This window comes from Macadamia integrifolia, chromosome 1 (genome assembly GCF_013358625.1).
Source record: "Macadamia integrifolia cultivar HAES 741 chromosome 1, SCU_Mint_v3, whole genome shotgun sequence".
Taxonomy (NCBI): Eukaryota; Viridiplantae; Streptophyta; class Magnoliopsida; order Proteales; family Proteaceae; genus Macadamia; species Macadamia integrifolia.
In genome coordinates this window covers 868,924-886,987 of record NC_056557.1, presented here as the reverse complement: position 1 = coordinate 886,987, position 18,064 = coordinate 868,924, and the positions used below count along the sequence as shown (strand labels likewise).

The window sequence follows — 18,064 nt, the reverse complement described above, 5'->3', positions numbered from 1 at the left end:
ATAAATATTTGTATATTTTATCTCTTCTTTTCTTTATATTTATAATTTTGTTTCATAATTATGTATTTACATTATATGTTAATATGTTAGGATTATTGATGATTGATGAAGATGAACTTAGTTTATTCACTTTATTGATTTGTTTTCTTGATGAATATCTTACATTGGTATGAATATGAACATTTAATATTTATTTAGCATATGAGTAATAGAATTCAACTAGGATTTGAACCAAATAGATTGATTTTATAAAAAAAAATTACACAGAAATGCTTTAGTCAATAAGGCGACACTTTATGCCCGCCTGATCGCTAAGGCACTCCGAAAGACCCTCAAACGCCTCCGTCGCCTTACCGCCTTAAAAACTATGGGGCCAATGCAGTAAGAACGCCATGATGAGTCTAATTTGTCTCAGTTTCACTTGAGAACACACGTTTGTTGTACCTTCGTAAACTGGATAACCCCACTAGGGACCGAAACGATAAACCTTTCCACTTCCTCTGTAATCATTTCATTCACAAATGCTGCAAACTTCCTTCCAGGGCTTGGAAGCCAGAAGAACCTTATCCAAGTACTGAAACCTAGAGTTGTCAAAGTAATTAAGAAATGCTTGCCCCTCAGTAGCATCCAACAGAGAGTAAGAAACTTCACTGTGCTGCCTCATTGGAAATTTCTCAGAGACCTTAAAATGCAAAATATCAAGGTTGGCAAATCAACAAACCAAAGAAAAATATAATTTTACATTAACAGAACCAAGAATCAACTCAGTCCCAAATCCGACACCAATTGTTTTAATAGCAGAAACCATATATAAGGTGATGCAAAGGGTAAGTAGCAGGTTAAGAAAAAAAAAAAACTCAACAGTAATGTCATGGTGGAATCTAGCCAAACCCAAGCATTTGATAGAAGGTTTAGTGATACAAAGCAATTTCATAGCACTAAAGCAAATCCTGCTTCGTGAGAGAGAGTCCTGAGTTTTTTTTTTTTTTTTTTTCCCATGTTCCATAGTCAATAAAATGAAAAGTTTCAAAAGAAGGATCAATCACTGTAAACAGAATGGTTTCCAACTTCTCCTTCGCTTTGGATGATCTGAAAGCACCTATAATGCAAACAGGTGTTGTCTCTCCACATAGGGTATCCATATTTGAACTCAAAAGCAGTGGTATATTTTTCCCTCGTGTTTCAGAATACGGCCTCGTTGCCCAACTTGAAGCCACGTTATTCTTTTTCTCAAAGTCCCTGTGTAAAACACTCAGATCGTGGATAGCAGATTTCAAAACTTGTACAAAAATTCCCATCTTCAGTATGTGCTTCTCCCCATTAGTCATCCAGCCAACAACAGCTGGAAGTGAATCAACTCCTAAATTTTTCACCCTTGGGTCAGAACCATCTTGGACATGCATAAAGACAAACAACGTTATAGCTGAAGCTATATCTAGGAAATAAATTCCCTTTGTCACAAAATCTGGATTCATATGACTCCTACAAAGCACACAATATATCAAAATATGTTCTTTACCTTTAAAAGAACGTTAGATTTTGAATCTATTTTAATAAAATATCCAATGGTGCAGATACACCCTGTTGACCACACTGAATCAGGTACAACTCCACAATTTATATTTTTCCTGGATCGAGATTTAACACAATACATACCTCTATCATAAAAGATGAAGCACTTGTAAAATATGCAAAGGGCCGAAAACATACATGTACAGACAGGCCCAACCGAACATACCTTCAGAGCTCCTTGCAATGAGGTGGCTACCTCCTCTACAATGAATACACAATCGCTGTCTTTAAATGTGGGATTGTAAGCTAATAAAGCCAAGAGATTCCTTGATCTGCTATTTCCTTCTTAAACCTGTGTGAATTAACAGCCCAGATGCTTTTAGGGGACCTACTAGAGTCAGTATGAGATCCAGCTGAGCTACTTTAACCACCAAAACAGTTCCCACCTTTCATATCAACCCAAAAAGATTGGAGAAGATACTATCGAAACCAAAACTGAATGAACTTTGACAAAAGGAGAATGACTTGGTGTTTCCTTTAACCATCCATTCTCTGCCACTTTGTTCTAAATTTAAACCGATCATTTCCAGGGCCACCATGGGTGAAGTAAGTAATACCCCCATCATCCCCAGGACTACCTGCTTCAAGCCTGGGGGTTCCCTTCTCATTCCCATATAGATCATAATTCTTCCTCTTTTCTTCATCAGATAGAACCTCGTGCTGGAAAAACAAGAATACCCCAAAAAATAAACAAACTAGAAAAAATATTATATTTATTTAGAACAAATATTTTTTTATTACTAATAAAAAAAATATGTTCCGAGAGAAATCTAAATGACAAAAATTGCTTCACTGACACTTATTTTTCAAAAGAACAAGAGAAGCAACATTTAGATCTACATCAGAAGGTTAATAACCTCATTGAGCGTGGTACCACGATAAATGAATGGTATGGCCAAACCATGGTACGACAGGGAAAACAATAACAACAATAAGAAGAACAAGAACAACTAAAAGAAATGAAACAGTGAATAAAGAATACCATTGTTGATCAAAGCAAACTTTTCTTGGGCACCATTGTTTTTGTTTTTATCAGGGTGATCTTGAAAGGAAAGCCTGCAAAAGAAAAAGATAGAAATCATTTGTAAAAACTAAAAAATGTGGGGAGAAGAACGAATAAACAAGTTCAAGATAGAAGCCCCTAAGAATAACATACTGGGGAAAGCTTTCTGAATTTCCCTTGGCTTGTGTTTCGCTCAACACCAAGAAACTGAAAACAGCATAAACCAATTAAACAAGAGACAAATAAGGGCGATTTATTACCAATATCAGCTTGAACAAACCATTAAACAAGACCAACTAGATCCGAAACTTGGTTTTCCTACTTTCCATGTAATATTTTTAACATATAACTAACTCTTAACTGATTTTTCAATAAGAAGATGAACATTAGGAGAGTTGCCTACATACTTACTCACACTCTAGTGTTTTAAGCATTTCATTCTTTCTTTCTCAGGTAACAGCAAAACTAGTTGGCCTACTCCCTTCACAATGGATAGTTTTTTAAATGTTTTATTATGAACTTGAAATTTAATTTATAACCACACGCCATTCTTCCTTCTCTTTCTCTTTGTACTTAAGGGTGCAAGTTTGGCCGTGACAGTCTGAACCCGCCCTTGGCCTGACCTTGAAATTTTTGACCCTGAGTCAAGGTCAGGGCAGGTAAGGGTTGATGTCTTTGGCTTGCCTAGCCCGCCCTGAACCCGGCCCTGATTTTTGCCCCTGATGTTGACCTTGGATTTTTTGTTTTCTTAGGATGTTCTCCTCTTTGTTCAACATGACAAGGGTTTTCAGATCTTCGAATTGTTTGCCTTATTAAGATGATCTCTTTGTTTATCATGACAAATAATTGAATTTTTTTTGGATTATTTGCTTTCTTAGGATGATCTCCTCTTTGTTTACCATAATAGTTGGAGTTAGTTGTATTGTTTGAATATTTTCTTTAGGATGCTCTCCTCATGACAAGTAATTTATGATTTTGTGTGTTCGTTTTTTTTTATCTCCTCTTTATTATGAGTATTTTTTATTTTTGTATTTTGTAAGGTCAAGATCAGGGTATACTCGGCCCTTAATGGCAAACCAGAGTCAATCAGGGTCAATGTCAATCAGGGTCATCATGGCCCGACCCTAAAAAATCAAGGCCAATCAGGGCTAGTAAGGGTTGGGTTGAACCCTTAAGGGTTGGGTCTGGGTTGAAATTTTGCGGCCCTAAGTCAGGGTCAGGGCGGGTTCGGGCCCAGTTAAGGGGACTCAGGGTTGGGCTAGGGTTTCTTAAAACCCTAGCCCAACCTGGCCCTGTTGCACCCCTATTTGTACTATCACTCCCTATTATTGAGAAAAATATAATAGTTGCATATACAAACTCTCCTAAAGCTAAGACAAAGTAAACATCTTGCTTGGGTTCAAAGAGAGGTTTACCATCCCAACATAATACAACGACTTCCACTTTGTCTAGGTTTTTCATAGTACAAAGATTGAAGGAACTTGAAAAATTGATAGAAAACTAAATACGATGTAACAACTGCCAAGCAAAACATATCCAAGTGATTATCAGCTTTATAGAGCACTAAATTGTCATCTCGAATTACGATAGGCTTTTGGCGTAGCAGTTCTCCAGATGCGCACTTTGCTTATGGTGGTGCTGGCGAAACTCCAATGACTAGGTATGTTAGGTATGTGACTGCACTATTCTAAAGACGAGGTTTTGGGATATTCATTCACGCCCTTATGATCGGGAAGTAGAAGTAGAAAAGAATGACGCGAGGGGCTCTTGTGGGCTTGTGGCAACAAGTAGATTGATGATGGAAGAACATGCCCGGTCAATTCATGACAAAGATTTCGCTAGACATTTTATCCGTTGTAAACATCAGTGGCAACTGTGAATCAGGCTGAATCAGGAGAAAGAATAAAAGGAAAATGTTGTCTAATTTACCTTCAAAGATTCCCATTCACTCAATTCACAAAAGTATAGGCATGTGCGTATTATATGCATATAACCTGCAGACTGAAAGGATCATAGCCAATTTACTAGCTACAGAGGAAGGAAGAGTCTTAAATTGCATCTTTTATCATTAAACTGTAAGAAATGACCTTTCTTCATTCACATGGCCATCATATCCTTCTTTCTCCTCTTCCTCTTTGTCCCACTCCAGAAAAAACTAATCCAATATTCCCAATAAAAAACTAATGCATCATAAATCCGTCATTCAACCCAACTAATTTTATGTCTTTGTTGACATAAAATTGGTGATCCGCTAACGAAGTTAAAAAGTAAAATATTTTATTCTTATAAAGAGAATAGAACTAAATTAAGTTGCATTAGGGGAGACATGAAAAGAACAAACTGTCAACAATCCATACATAATACATTGACGACCCACCACAACAATACCCAGTTCAAGATTTCTCCAATGATTCAGAAATTATAACGTCTGCTACCCACATTGACGACCTACATTTACAATCAAACCCTAACAAACACGCCCTCGCACTCAAAGAAATGAAGAAAGGTGATTCATACTAATGCTCGACGGTAACCAAGCTCACTTCAAATTCAGACAGTGACAGAGCCCACGGCAACCCAAAAATGAAAGAGTAAAAAATGAGCAAGAAATTAAGAGAAACACAATACCAAATTTAAACAAGAAGGGTCCAAGAATCTCACCTTATATGGATCGAAGGTTTTTACTGTTTGAGCGAAGCATCAGAGTGATGCTAACAGAAATGACAGTTGCAGGAGACGATCGCTCATCTCGAGTGTCGGCGTCATCTTCGACTTGCTTTGCTATTTTCGTCAGCAAAATAACAATTGGGCGGGTGAAACAATACGTTGTTCGGAGCTCCTACGTTCAAAAACGAAGGTAAAAGAATTATTTGGATAGAAAATTAGATAACATAAGAAAATCGTTTAAATCGAAACCGTTTATAAATGGTTTCGGTTTTAATATATGAAACTGTTTATCAAATAATTCGATTTTGATTTTATTTAAAAAAATTTGCAGCAAATCGAATCAAACCATTTACATTATAACCGAACTGAGTAACACCTTTAGGTTCGAGTAATGAGTCTTGATTCTTTACCCATATGGGGAGGTAATTTCCACCCCAAATCATATGGGTAGAGGATTTGAACTCTAGATTTTCAATCGTCCATGCCACAAGCATCTAGCGCAAACACACACATGGAATATTGCAGAGGATTTGAGTCTGATCCCATATGCCACTGGGTCATCCAAGAACTAGATCCTCTTTAGCACTCTAGTGTCTCCAGTGCACATCCAACAGTTGGGGGTGCATGCTCGTTTGATGCATGCTGATGTGCTAGACTCATTGACTCCGTATAAAGGATCCAGATCTAATAGTTCTACTAACAGATAAAAAAGAGTAAATTTTATGGATGAACCTATTAGTAGAGTATCCATAGATGATCCATTATTCACTAGCTAATTTTCAGATCAATTGGATTTTTTTTTTTTCGGTCATTCCTTACAAGGGTTGGGCGACAGTAATAGTTAGCACAACGAATAAGGAGTGAGGATTCAAACTCAAGACCATGACCCAAGCTTCCTACAATAGCCTTGGAATTGATTAAGTAACAAATACACTTTCAAAAATCTAAAACTACTAATAGAATGTCTTATGTGTTTGGTTACATAATTCGTTGGAGTTTTATTTCGGATTTGGTAATGAATACATAGAGAGTGTTTCTATTAAATTGTATTTCTTTTTAAGATTTTTCGGAAAATTGTTTGGTTACCCATCCCGAGTTTTGTGATTCTTTTGAATCACCACTTAACATAGACTATTTATATGAGGGCCAGAATTATGTGTGTCAAATACAAGTTTTGCTATTTACCTTAGTTCTCAGATGAACCACATTTAGCTTTACAATGTGTTTCAAATGAATTAATATTTATAAGTAGAACTAACTCAAAAAACAACCAAACAATTAAGAAAAAAGAGAATCACATTTCACTAACGAATTATGTAACCAAACACAAATGCTTAGACTACCAAGAAGATGCATGGGATGAGCTTCTAGCTCCGTGACAATAAATAGACATCTGGTGGGAAGGTTGTGGAAAGTGAACCTTTAATGAGGCATTATTTCATTTGGATATCTTTTCTTCGAGGTCTCCTTTGTTCAAATCCTATGAGCTTTTATCAATCAAGGGCATGCCATTGCTTGCAAAGTAGCTCATCTTTCTCTTTGTAATCAATTTGGCCAATACAAATACCATACAAAAAGAAAAGGTAAACATTTTCCTTCATCTTATAGTAGGGTTCAACCACCTATCTAGGGTCATTATTACCCCATATTGCACGAAGTTGATAATAACTCTCCATTGTAAGGCAATGCCATTTCCACATCATCCAAACCCCTTTGTATATCCCTTGACTATGGGGATGAAGAAAAACTTGGTCCAAAAGAAAAAACACTTATATCTAATTTTGTTCATAAAGACATTAGACATGTTTGGAGAGGGAATCCACCAGCCACCTAATTATATGGCTGCTTTTGCTCCAGGTGGTAATGAGATTATCCTCCTTCCATTAGATTTCACCATTGATCTCCTTGCTTGATCAAGGGAAATTTGGGTTGCTAGGTTTATTACAGATGTAATTGAGTTATTTATGTTTTATCTTTGTTGTATGAGGGATGGTATGTCCCTGCTTGCTTGTAGTCCTTATTAGGAGGTAGATGCTTGCTGCCATTTATGTATCATTTTGTTTTTCTTTTACTTAATATGATATATTTTCCAACTTTTGGTTAGGTTACCAAATTTTTTATTACCATGAGTTAAGTTTAGAGTTTTGCCACTTCCGAGAAATAGGCTGCAAGTAGGGTAGATAATAGAAAAAGGGGGAGTGTTTTCTATCCAAGAGCGTGCCTCCTATACTAATGTAGGGGCCAATCAAAGCGTCCATGGAAGCATCAATTGAGCTAGGATTTTTATCTTTCATAGGGGTCAGTGGGCCAGTCATTTCGCAGGGCCTTAAGTTTTAGGTGATTTGTCTAAAAAAAAAAGTCAAGATTTTATTTGATTGGTAAACAAAGTAATGGGGACTTGAGATATATAAGAGACAATTTTAATAGACCGCATATCAAATTTCATACCAAAATTCAATCATTTCACACTATTTAATGCTATACCCTCCTGTCTATACCAATGCATCTCTTCATTGGTTCTTTATGACCCCTGTCAAAATTTTAGATTTTTAAATGACCTACTTTGGGATGTAGGCCTTGGGATGCCCTAGTAAAGAGAAGTGACTAGATTCAAATGGAAGGACCTAAAAGAGCTTGATCCAAGCCTAAAATGACTATATGAAAAGTATTATGAAAAGACATGCAGAGTTTAGGTTTTGACTCTAATATGATCTCAAATAGAGTTGTTTGGAGGGCAAAGACCCATATAACTAACCCATTTATGTGGTGAGATGTTCATGAGGTGTTGTTTCGTTTATTTACTTTTTCTTTATTTTTATTTTACTATATTTAATTTAGATCCATCTAGCCAACCCCTTTCACTTGGGAAGAGTCTGAATAGTTGTTGTCGATAATTTATTTTGTCACAACTTGACATGTGAGTAGAGGATCTTGCTTACCAAAAACAAAAAAAAAGTAAGGGGATCTTGAATCTTGATTCCACATATCAACAAAAATTGAACTCAATCTACCAAAGGTTTAGGGCGTGTTTGATTCCTTGAGTATTTGGAAATAGTATATTTTAAGAATGTTACTCCATAAAATATGATTCCCTGGAGTTGCATTATTGAAAAAATAATTGTTTGAATACATTCGAGACTAAGCAAATCGCGACCTTCATTGAGGGAGAAGCAGGGACGAGGCGGAGCAGATGCGAATGAGGGGCTCGAATGGTCGTTGGAGGTCACAAATCTCAGAGAAAAAAAAAACCATATAATCATGAATCGGCTAACATCAAGCTGAATACAGAGATAAGAAGAGGAGGAAGAAGAGTTGAGAGAGAGTGAGAGAGTGCATACCTTCGAGACTAAGCAAACTGCGACCTTCGTTGAGGGAGAAGCAGGGACGAGGCAGAGCAGATGCAGTTGAGGGGCTCGAATGGTCATCGGAGGTCACAAATCTAAAAGAACAAAAAAAAAAAAAAAACCCTATAATCATGCATTGACTAACATCATGCAGAATACAGAGATAATAAGAGGAGGAAGAAGAGTTGAGAGAGGTTGAGAGAGTGCATACCTTCGAGACTAAGCAAAACGTGACCTTAGTTGAGGGAGAAGCAGGGATGAGGTAGAGCAGATGCGGATGAAGGGGCTCGAATGGTCGTCGGAGGTCACAAATCTGAGAGAAAAAAAAAACCCCCCAATAAACATGCATCGGCTAATATCTAGCAGAATACAAAGATAAGAAGAGGAGGAAGAAGAGTTGAGAGAGGGTGAGAGAATGCATACATTTGAGAGGAGAAGTTGCGACCTTCGTTGAGGGAGGAGAAGCACGGACGTGACAGAGTAGTATGATGAGTCTGTTTAATGGTCGTCAGAGGTCATACATTTTTCACATATTCTCTGTAGTGATTTTGTCATTTTATATGAAGATAAGAATCACTTTATGTGTAAAATAGATTGTTTGAAGAATTACTTGATTTTTTTTTTAAATTACATTCATTAGCAACCAAACACCCATAAAAAGTTCAGAATCATGATTCTTTTGAATTACATTCCAAATACTCAAGAAATCAAATCAAAGACGCCTTTAGAAAAAAAAATCAGAAATTGATTTGGATTCAAATCGACCAGAATGCCAATACACCCCATCCGATTCCCGATTCCCGATTCCCGATTCCCGATTCTTAAAACCGTGGATTTATGGAAAACCTTCAAAAAAAAAAAAAAAAAAAAGAAGACAAAAGGTAGAGGAGAAGAAAGAAGAAGAATAGCCCAATTCCATGTATAAATGCACGCCGGGGGACAGCCTCCCTCACCCTTACTATTTCATACACCTTTCCCTGGAGAACAAAGCAAGCCTATCAAAGTGTCAAACATGTCTTCCACTGGCCTACTCTACTAAATTTACAAATCAATCTCTGTGGCATCGCATAGATTTTCGGTGATTGAAACAAGGTATTTGACGAACTTCAGAAAAGAAGAGAACCCTTAATTTATCCTTCTCCTTCTCCATGTACTCATACATTGCCATATCTTTCTCGTGCTTCATTTATTGAGTCTAACGTTACTGATCGGATTCTCGATTTAGTTTCTTTCTCATTTGTAGTGTGATTGTTAAATTCGTTCAGAGCCATGGCTCTGTCTGCTTCGGACGTTCCTACGATGTATAATTTGCTCACCAATTCTTTGAGGGGAGACGAAGCCTTGCGTAAGCCAGCAGAGACTGCTCTTACTCAGTCTGAAAGTAGGCCTGGTTTTTGCTCTTGTCTTATGGTAATCTATCCAGTTCTTTATTGCTAGGGCGTTTCATCGACTGATGTTGATATTGTTTATTCGTTTATTGATTGACCAACTTTGCAATGCGGGTGACAATTTTTTATTGGTATTTCGTTAGAAGTGCTCAATCTGGGTTTTATGGGTATACTTAATTTACGTGAATCCAGGCATTCAGTGTATGATTTTGTCAGTCTTATACTGCTTCCATGTCTCTCTGTCGCGTTTTGTTCTGAAATTCCGGTTAATACAGGAAGTGATTACTGCAAAGGATCTAGCTTCTCAGGGAGATGTACGCCTCATGGCTTCAGTTTACTTCAAGAACAGCATCAGTCGGTACTGGAGAAGTAGGCGTGATTCACTGTGAGTTTTTCTGACTAGACTTATTTATTTATGCTGTTATCTTTAAAATTCATGGAACTACTTTACGAGGTCTTTCATTATCCACATTTATAACATTTGCATCCTGAAATGTAGAAGAGTACAATTTGATGATAATATTATTGGGTCAACCTTGCTAAGAGCCTACCACTGTTAGATTTAGTTCTGAGTTCTGTCAATCTTTTAGGGCAGCTGTATCGATCCCATGATCAGACCAGGGTTTAGCCATCTATTAAGAGTTGTGGTTGACTTTACACAGAGAACCAAGCTGACCATGCAGTAACAGAGGAACCAGCCAAGGGAGACCCATAATGTTTTGGAAATATGGACAATTCATTGACAGAAACAGTGGATTAAAATGATGGAGCACAATTGCCAAAGAAAAGATAACTTGAGTACAGAACCTGCACTTATATCCCTGGACTTCTAATTGGACTTCTGAATTTGTGACTTTAACTAGTTTTGCATCTGAATTAGGATAGAAGAGAATGAAACACACACAAACACACACACACACAAAAAAAAAAAAAAAAAAAAAAGAAAAAAGAAAAAAAGAAAAAAAGAAAAGGGAATTGGCAGCATTAGAGGAGTAACTATCGTGGGATAAAGACCGTAGAACTAGCTTCCCTGAAGACGTGTCCAATTCTAGAAATGAAGAGTACAACACGGAGGGAACATGGAAGTGTGTTGGGAGGCTCAACAACACGTGGGTCAGGTTGGTTTTCACAAGTAAAATCCGACAACCACCCCATATGGACTTCAGAGACCTCAAATCTATAGAAACTGCTAATAAGTCTAAGAGAAAAGACCTGGTGTTCAGTAAGTGACATGCGACCAATGGAGACCTTTCAAGTTGGTCCTGAAATATCAAGTTCAAATCAAAGAGCATCCAAATGTCAGACTGAAGCAGTAGTACTGATGCTGACCAAGGAAGAAGATAGCTTTGTCTTCAAAAAATTGAGAAGCACCAACCATTAGTCCTAATTGAAGGGTTCTAAAGTGGGAAACTACCACTGGTGTTTACCAAACTCAAATTGGAAACTGGTCTGTGGCTTGGGTAGTGTTTCTGGGCCCAAAAGGGTTTGGATGAACAAGTCAGTCAGCAGGAAAAGATGGGTTGGGCCTCAGATGACATTAGCAATTTATGTCCAACAAAACAGGTGGCTAAGAATCTGATAGCCTATGTAGATACTGTACAGCCAACAGGATATGTGCGAATTTGTTGGATTGGTCCTTTTGTAGAGGCCTAGTTGTTGTACCTGTATGTATTTGTATTACATTTACTTCCATGATCTTTTCGATCAGTGAAATCTTGTTATTTATCAAAACACTTAACACACACTCACACAGAATGAAGGAGAAAGATGGCAGAATGCACAAAGAGCGTCTGGGAACAGGGGATGCAGAGAATCAAATGCAACGGCCAGGTTCAAAGGAACAATGGAAACTTAAAAAATGTTTTTATTTTTTATTTTTCTTAGATGGGCATCCACTGCTAGCAATGATAATGACGACAATTCCCAATCTAGAAGAAATGTAATGCATTATGCTATTAACAAGTTGATCTATGGTGTTGCCAAGTAATCTGGTGTGTCCTCCTCTGGTATTGACTCCCCAAGGAACATGCACATTGTTGTTTATTCCCTTTCCCTTATTCATGTTCCCTCCTCTGTTCCTTGAGGGCTGATCCCTTTTTGTTTTTTGGCTCTTCCCCCCTCCTTTGGGGGCTGTTGTGTTCTTTTTTCTCTCTTTGGCAATAAATTATTTATTTAACCACCCCCCAAAAAAAAGAAAAAAAAAAGAAAAAAAGGAAGTTGATCTATTGTCTGTGATTGGAGCATGGGGAACGAAGCTTTGTCTTGACATCCAAATCCTTTTTCTATTGTAAAAATGTTTTGTTATTGGCACACAAACTCAGTGTATAAGGTTCTTCTCCCACAAATGATCTACTCTTGTAGAGTCTGTTGGCCAGAAGAAGATTACATACCAATATGCCTTGGAGGAAGGATCAGATCTGGCATCCTCCCTCATGTTCAAGAACATGTTCTAGAGGACTGGTGGTTCATCTTCCATTAGCAACTCAATGCTGCCCTCAGCTTTGAGGTCAATACTCCCTAATCTGCCACACTAGGGCTTTAACAACTTTGTTCAATTTGAGGACTTTGATGGATATGGTTGACTAGTCAGATTTTCAGCATTGCATACAAAATGAATGTTCTATTATCGACCTAAGGGCACAGTAGGCCGGTGTGATAAACAGTTGATTGTTCCACCTCGAAGCTATTGCAGAAATTGCTTCTCAACTGAAACATCTCTCACTTTGACCAGTGGAATGGAGGTCGCTGTCAATCTTGATTTGGATCGGGTTTGGCCAATCGTTGGAACAATGTATTCAGCCCCATACAATATTTATAATAGATTTGTCTATCACACAACACTTTAAAAGCTCCTCCTACGTCGTCTGTGTAGATTTGATGATATGAGAATCCTTTCCAATCTCTGCAGAATCTAGGAAATTGAAGTGGTCAATCTTGGCTATCTGTTAGTCATCATTCTTAATTTTTTAGCAACTCCCTTTCTGTTCATTTAAAAAAAAAAAATTATTACTACTTATTTGTTTTCTATAATTGTAGCTTTGGGAGTTACCTTTCTCTAAACTTGTCAGTTATCATTTCATACAGCATGTACTATAAAATGATATGGTGGAGGGTACTTTATATTTCTTGTCCTATTTAGAATCTTCTTTTTTCTCCTTGATAAAATTCTCTTTTATTGATTTGGTATCAGAAGTTTGGATTTGACCCCTTAACTTCATATTTTCATTAGTTTTCTATTTCTTCATTTCCTTTTTAACACCATGCGATTGGCTTACTTAGTTGGGTGCATGATGCTTTCCTATTTTCTTTGTTTTTTTGTTTTTGTTTTTTATTGTTGTTTTTTTTTTTAATGTAGAACATTTTTTTATTGAAATTTTCGTACAGGGGAATGAGCAATGAAGAGAAAATACATTTGAGACAGAAACTACTTTCACATTTGAGAGAAGAGAATTATCAGGTGATCACTGACATTAATTTTTTTAATGGATGTTTTGCTGTTTTCTTTTGTTTTAGATGGATAGGTATGGGTGTGTATAATGTTTCATAGACTCAGTTTATTCATGATGTCATCGATTTCATGCATGGTTTAATGAGATCATGGACCACCTTTATCCTTGTTTTTGCTATTTGTAGGATAGCCATTTTATGTGCTATACCTTAGTGACACATTTTTGGTTCAGATAGCTCTCCAGTTGGCTGTTATCGTCTCGAAAATTGCTCGTATCGATTATCCTAAAGAGTGGTATGTCTTCTAGTTCTATGCAATGTGTCACTTTAAATTTTGGGTTTATTGACTTTATTGTGGAAGTAAAAAGTTTGTCGCTTGGGCTTATATTTCTGGGGTTACTACAAATCAAATTTAGAATACTTTACCCTAAATAGATATTAGAGTTCTGTTCTTGCCTAATGATGCATGACTCTAGGCTGTTTTTCAACTTAGATGTCATGTCATCCTTAGCAAAAACAACCAACAACAACAACAACATTTAGCAGACAAATTGAAGCATTTTTAGGTTCACCTCAACTCGTGGACTTCCACAGTTCCACTTCGATCCGTGATTTCTTCACCTTTCATGCAAAAAAAGTCTATGTTTGATTTCTCTTTTGGAGTCATTTTGGTGTCTAGAATGCTTCTCAAGCTTGAACCTAAGCAGATTGAACCTTGACCACTGGTTTTTCTCACTTTTGGTCTTTGGTTTCTAATGCCTTTGTGTTCTGGTCTTGTCAGGTCATATTGAGTTAATCTTGAGGTGTACGACCTGTCTCAGGTCGTATTTTTACTGATGCAGGTCGATACACCGTGATATAAAAAGACTTTTTCTTGTCCCGTTCCCATTTTATCGAGCCATTCCCTTGATACTAAAAGGCTTTTTTTTTTTTCTTGTCCCAATTGCATTGTACCGGATCCATTCTGCCTTTACTCCCATAAGCATGTTCTACATGTCATGACTGTAATGTTTCAGTGTTGCTTCCTCCTTTTCTTTCCATATATTAATTCTGGATATGAGAAATATGTTACTTCATCTTAATTTTTTATGGTAACTTTAACTTCTAATGGGATCATTCTTTCAGGCCAGAGCTTTTTTCTGCTTTGGCACAACAACTTCAATCGGCAGATGTCCTTACATCGCATAGAATTTTCATGGTCCTCTTTCGAACCTTGAAGGAGTTGGCATCTAAACGTCTTACTTCGGATCAGAGGAACTTTGCAGAGGTATGTACTGTCTACCTCTATTCTCTTTCTTAACTCTTAAGAATGATACCTTTCTCTCACAATAGTGCTGCTTTACACCATACCTTGCACAACATATGTGTTAAAGACTTAAAGTTGGATCATTGTTGCACCAAATTTCCCCCCTTCCTTTTCTGCTCATTAATAGTATGAACCTTTTATTCTATTTTGGTTTCCTTTTGAGATTTCAGAGGTTGGTTGCGTTGGGGAAATCATGCTTTTGAAGTCCAAACTATATAATCTTGCAGTGTACTGTTTGTATTTTTCACAATTTTAAGTAACTATGTGATACAAAAGAAATAATATTTTCTTACTAATTCTAGCAGACTTTTTTAGAATTTTGGTTTGTGGCTTTACAAAACTTTCAAGGGTCAGAATTTATGTCTTGAAATAGTCATAGTATGTATATGAGGTTAGAATTTTCTTTTGTAGGTTAACTAGATTAAAGTAATGATCAGTCAAAAGACTCAAAACTCTGTTTGAATTATAGTGTAATTTTCGTGATTAAAACAAGAGTGTTTTGAGAATTTTATTGTTTTTGTGGTACATGGCAATTAGGGAAAAGGTTGTCTGAGCTGCTGGGGCAGGGAATGCTTGCACCTTTGTGTCTATCTCTCTACTCCCCTATGCCGCTTACTGTGAGAACCCTCTACCTTATAAATATTAAGCCTTTCAACTCCTTATTTTCAGCAGAGGTTTTATACTTTTAGTTTGAGTAATATTTAGTCAGTAGTAAAATGTGCCAAGGACTTAGAACATCCTACTAGTTATAAACTTGAGCTGGCATCAACTATATATACTGGACACATATTCCTTTAGTTGAAAGTAAGCAAGGATCAAGGTAAAAGAAGAGGTAAGAGGAAGAAAGAAGAAGATGAGAAGGAAGAAGAGAAGAGAAGAGAAGAAGAGAGAGATGAGTGCAATTGTATGGGGAGAGAAGGATGTCTCTTCCTCGTTCGCTACCGTTTCACGTAAAGCTCGAATTGTAGGGAAGGACGGTGTAAATTTATACATCAACACTCCCCCACACGTGCAGGCCATCTGGGCACCGTGTGACACATGTGTGCCCACACATGTGATCGAGGTATAAGAAGTGGGAGAAAAACTCCCTTTGGAACTTCCCAGGAGTTGAACACTCGACCTCCTTGCTTTGATACCATGTTCACTATCATTTCACCTAAAAGCTCAAACTTGTAGGGAAGGGTAGCATAAATTATACATCAACATGCCCTATATTGATTTACTAACTTAAATATTATAAACTACATACATCTCCCGAGGGAGGTAAAAGATAAAAACATAAAAAGCAGAATACAATGTAACTAACAAGATAATAATCTAGTACCCAAAATACCTTTATGACATGAACTCTAACACTCCCCCTCAAGTTGGAGGATAAAAATCCTACATCCCTAGCTTTCACAGAAGGGTATTGAATTGCTGAGAGATGAGTCATTCGGTGAAGATGTCAGTCAACTGGTCGCCTGTCTTATAAAAGAGTGCAAATATAGACAGAGTCAATCTTTTCCTTAATGAAGAGGTGGTCCACCTTAATATGTTTGGTCCGGCTATGTTGCACATGATTGTGAGCTATACTAAGTAGACAACTTTGAGGAAGTGTCGGTAAATTCTCTAAACTCTCGCTTCATAGTAGACAACTTTTCTGTTAACTGTTGTACAACTAAAGCAAGTGTATCAATAGCATTGATAGGAGCTTGGTGGGGATTGGTGGAGCTTTCCTCTGCCATATGTCACGACCTTAGACCTTTCTAAGCAACCGCGTTGGCACTTAGCACTCTCGCTAGCACTAAGTTAGCCTTACTATGCTCCTTAAGGGACTTGGGAAGAGAAATAGTGAACACGAAAGTTTGAGTGAAAGAACTTGCATTACACTTGAGAGCTTTGAGTACAATGCTTGTTGCTCACTTGCTTGGTGCCTTAGCCAAATGAGGCCACCTCTATTTGTAGGCACCCCAAGTTACAAAGAATGCATAGGATTTGTACAAGAGTCGCACATCTAATGGTTAAGAACTTTCTAGTCATGGAGATTAGAAGTTTCCCACCTCCTTAGGGGAAGATTTTAGTATCTTAGAGAGATCTCTAGAAATCTCCCTCTTTCTTAGCTATACAAACTTTTCTAGAACCTTCTTGGTTTCTAGAGTTTGCTTGACCCAAGGGACTATGTCCATGGACTTGAATGCTTGGCCCGTGGGCTTTTATTGGGTGGGTCATGACACATAGCTCTGATACCAAGTTGATGTAAGATCGAATTACAAGTCGCAGATGTCCTTGCATCGCAATTCTAAATATTGTTGCTCTAATTGGATGTATTAAGTTTATTATGTTGGGATCTTCTGATAAAATTGAGTTCATAGTGGGGGTTTCCTGTATTGCAATCCTTGTTTTAGGGTTTGTGATGCACCCTTGGTATAGGATCTTGTATTTTGTCCTTGTGTATTCTCCCGTATTTGTCTGTCGTGTGCTTCCTCATTGATAGGCCATATCCATCATGATCATGATTATTATTATTAAAATTGTTGTTGTCATTATTATTTTTGTTGCATTTGGAGCTCCCATTCTTCTTGTAGCTTATATTTTTCTGTTCTCTCTTCAAGGTTGCATTTCCAGTTTGTAATTGATGGTTGTAACTAATGGCTTTCTTATATGCATTTAATGCAGATTTCCTCTCATTTCTTTGAATATAGTTGGCACCTTTGGCAGAGTGATGTGCAGACCATATTGAGTGGTTTTTCTGCACTTGCCCAAAGTTCCACTGTGGTTGCTTCAGTAGACCATCAAGATGATCTATATTTAACTTGTGAGAGGTGGCTGTTGTGTTCGAAGATAATAAGGCAACTGATTATTTCGGGGTTTCCGAGTGATACAAAATCATTTCAGGTATTTACTTCTGAGATATGATTTCAAGGTTACCGTGTTTTTTCTACCCTCTAGTTTCATAGCCTTTTTTCAATCCTCTAAGTTGTTTTGACCACCTTCTGTCTTTCTAGGAGGTTCGGCCAGTCAAGGAAGTCTCCCCCGTCCTCTTGAATGCTGTTCAGTCATTTCTTCTATACTGTAAGATCTCTGTCATTTTGAATTTTGCAAATCCAATAGCTGAAGATAACTGCTTGCACAGTTTCTTGTTTACCGCTCTTCAGATGTTCTCATTCCCTCTAGGTTACTGTACTTTTTTACAGTTTTGCATGGTTCAAGTTGCTTTGTTGTCCACAAAATTGTTCTTGTTGCCATTGTATCTGTCTGTAACATAATGTGCAAGGAAGAAAATTTTGAGATAATGATTCTTTGACCTTTTTGAATAGTTCATGGGGTGGTGGTTTTCCCAATCATTTTTTTTTTC

The 18,064-nt window shown here is 37.3% G+C and overlaps 1 protein-coding gene and 1 long non-coding RNA gene across 5 annotated transcripts; one reads left to right on the top strand and one right to left on the bottom strand.

The window, feature by feature from the left end:
* Nucleotides 1-723: 723 nt before the first annotated feature.
* On the bottom strand, nucleotides 724-5,738 carry LOC122082344. Of its 4 annotated transcripts, none has more exons than XR_006141298.1 (5): nucleotides 5,237-5,453; nucleotides 2,729-2,782; nucleotides 2,555-2,628; nucleotides 1,739-2,232; nucleotides 724-1,360 (listed from the first exon to the last, which is right to left on the bottom strand). It is a non-coding gene; the product is annotated as an uncharacterized LOC122082344 (long non-coding RNA). The 4 variants fall into 4 exon arrangements; XR_006141300.1 differs by having other exon boundaries at nucleotides 1,348-1,482; XR_006141290.1 differs by lacking the exon at nucleotides 724-1,360 and adding an exon at nucleotides 5,619-5,738 and having other exon boundaries at nucleotides 1,500-2,232; nucleotides 5,237-5,414.
* Nucleotides 5,739-9,488: 3,750 nt separating this feature from the next.
* On the top strand, nucleotides 9,489-17,975 carry LOC122079213 (importin-11-like). The gene is made up of 8 exons (XM_042645483.1): nucleotides 9,489-9,678; nucleotides 9,812-9,996; nucleotides 10,250-10,359; nucleotides 13,359-13,431; nucleotides 13,655-13,716; nucleotides 14,547-14,688; nucleotides 17,386-17,604; nucleotides 17,715-17,975. The coding sequence occupies exons 2-8, from the start codon at nucleotides 9,856-9,858 to the stop codon at nucleotides 17,973-17,975; spliced, it is 1,008 nt and encodes a 335-aa protein (XP_042501417.1). The 5' UTR covers nucleotides 9,489-9,678; nucleotides 9,812-9,855.
* The last annotated feature ends 89 nt before the right edge of the window (nucleotides 17,976-18,064 follow it).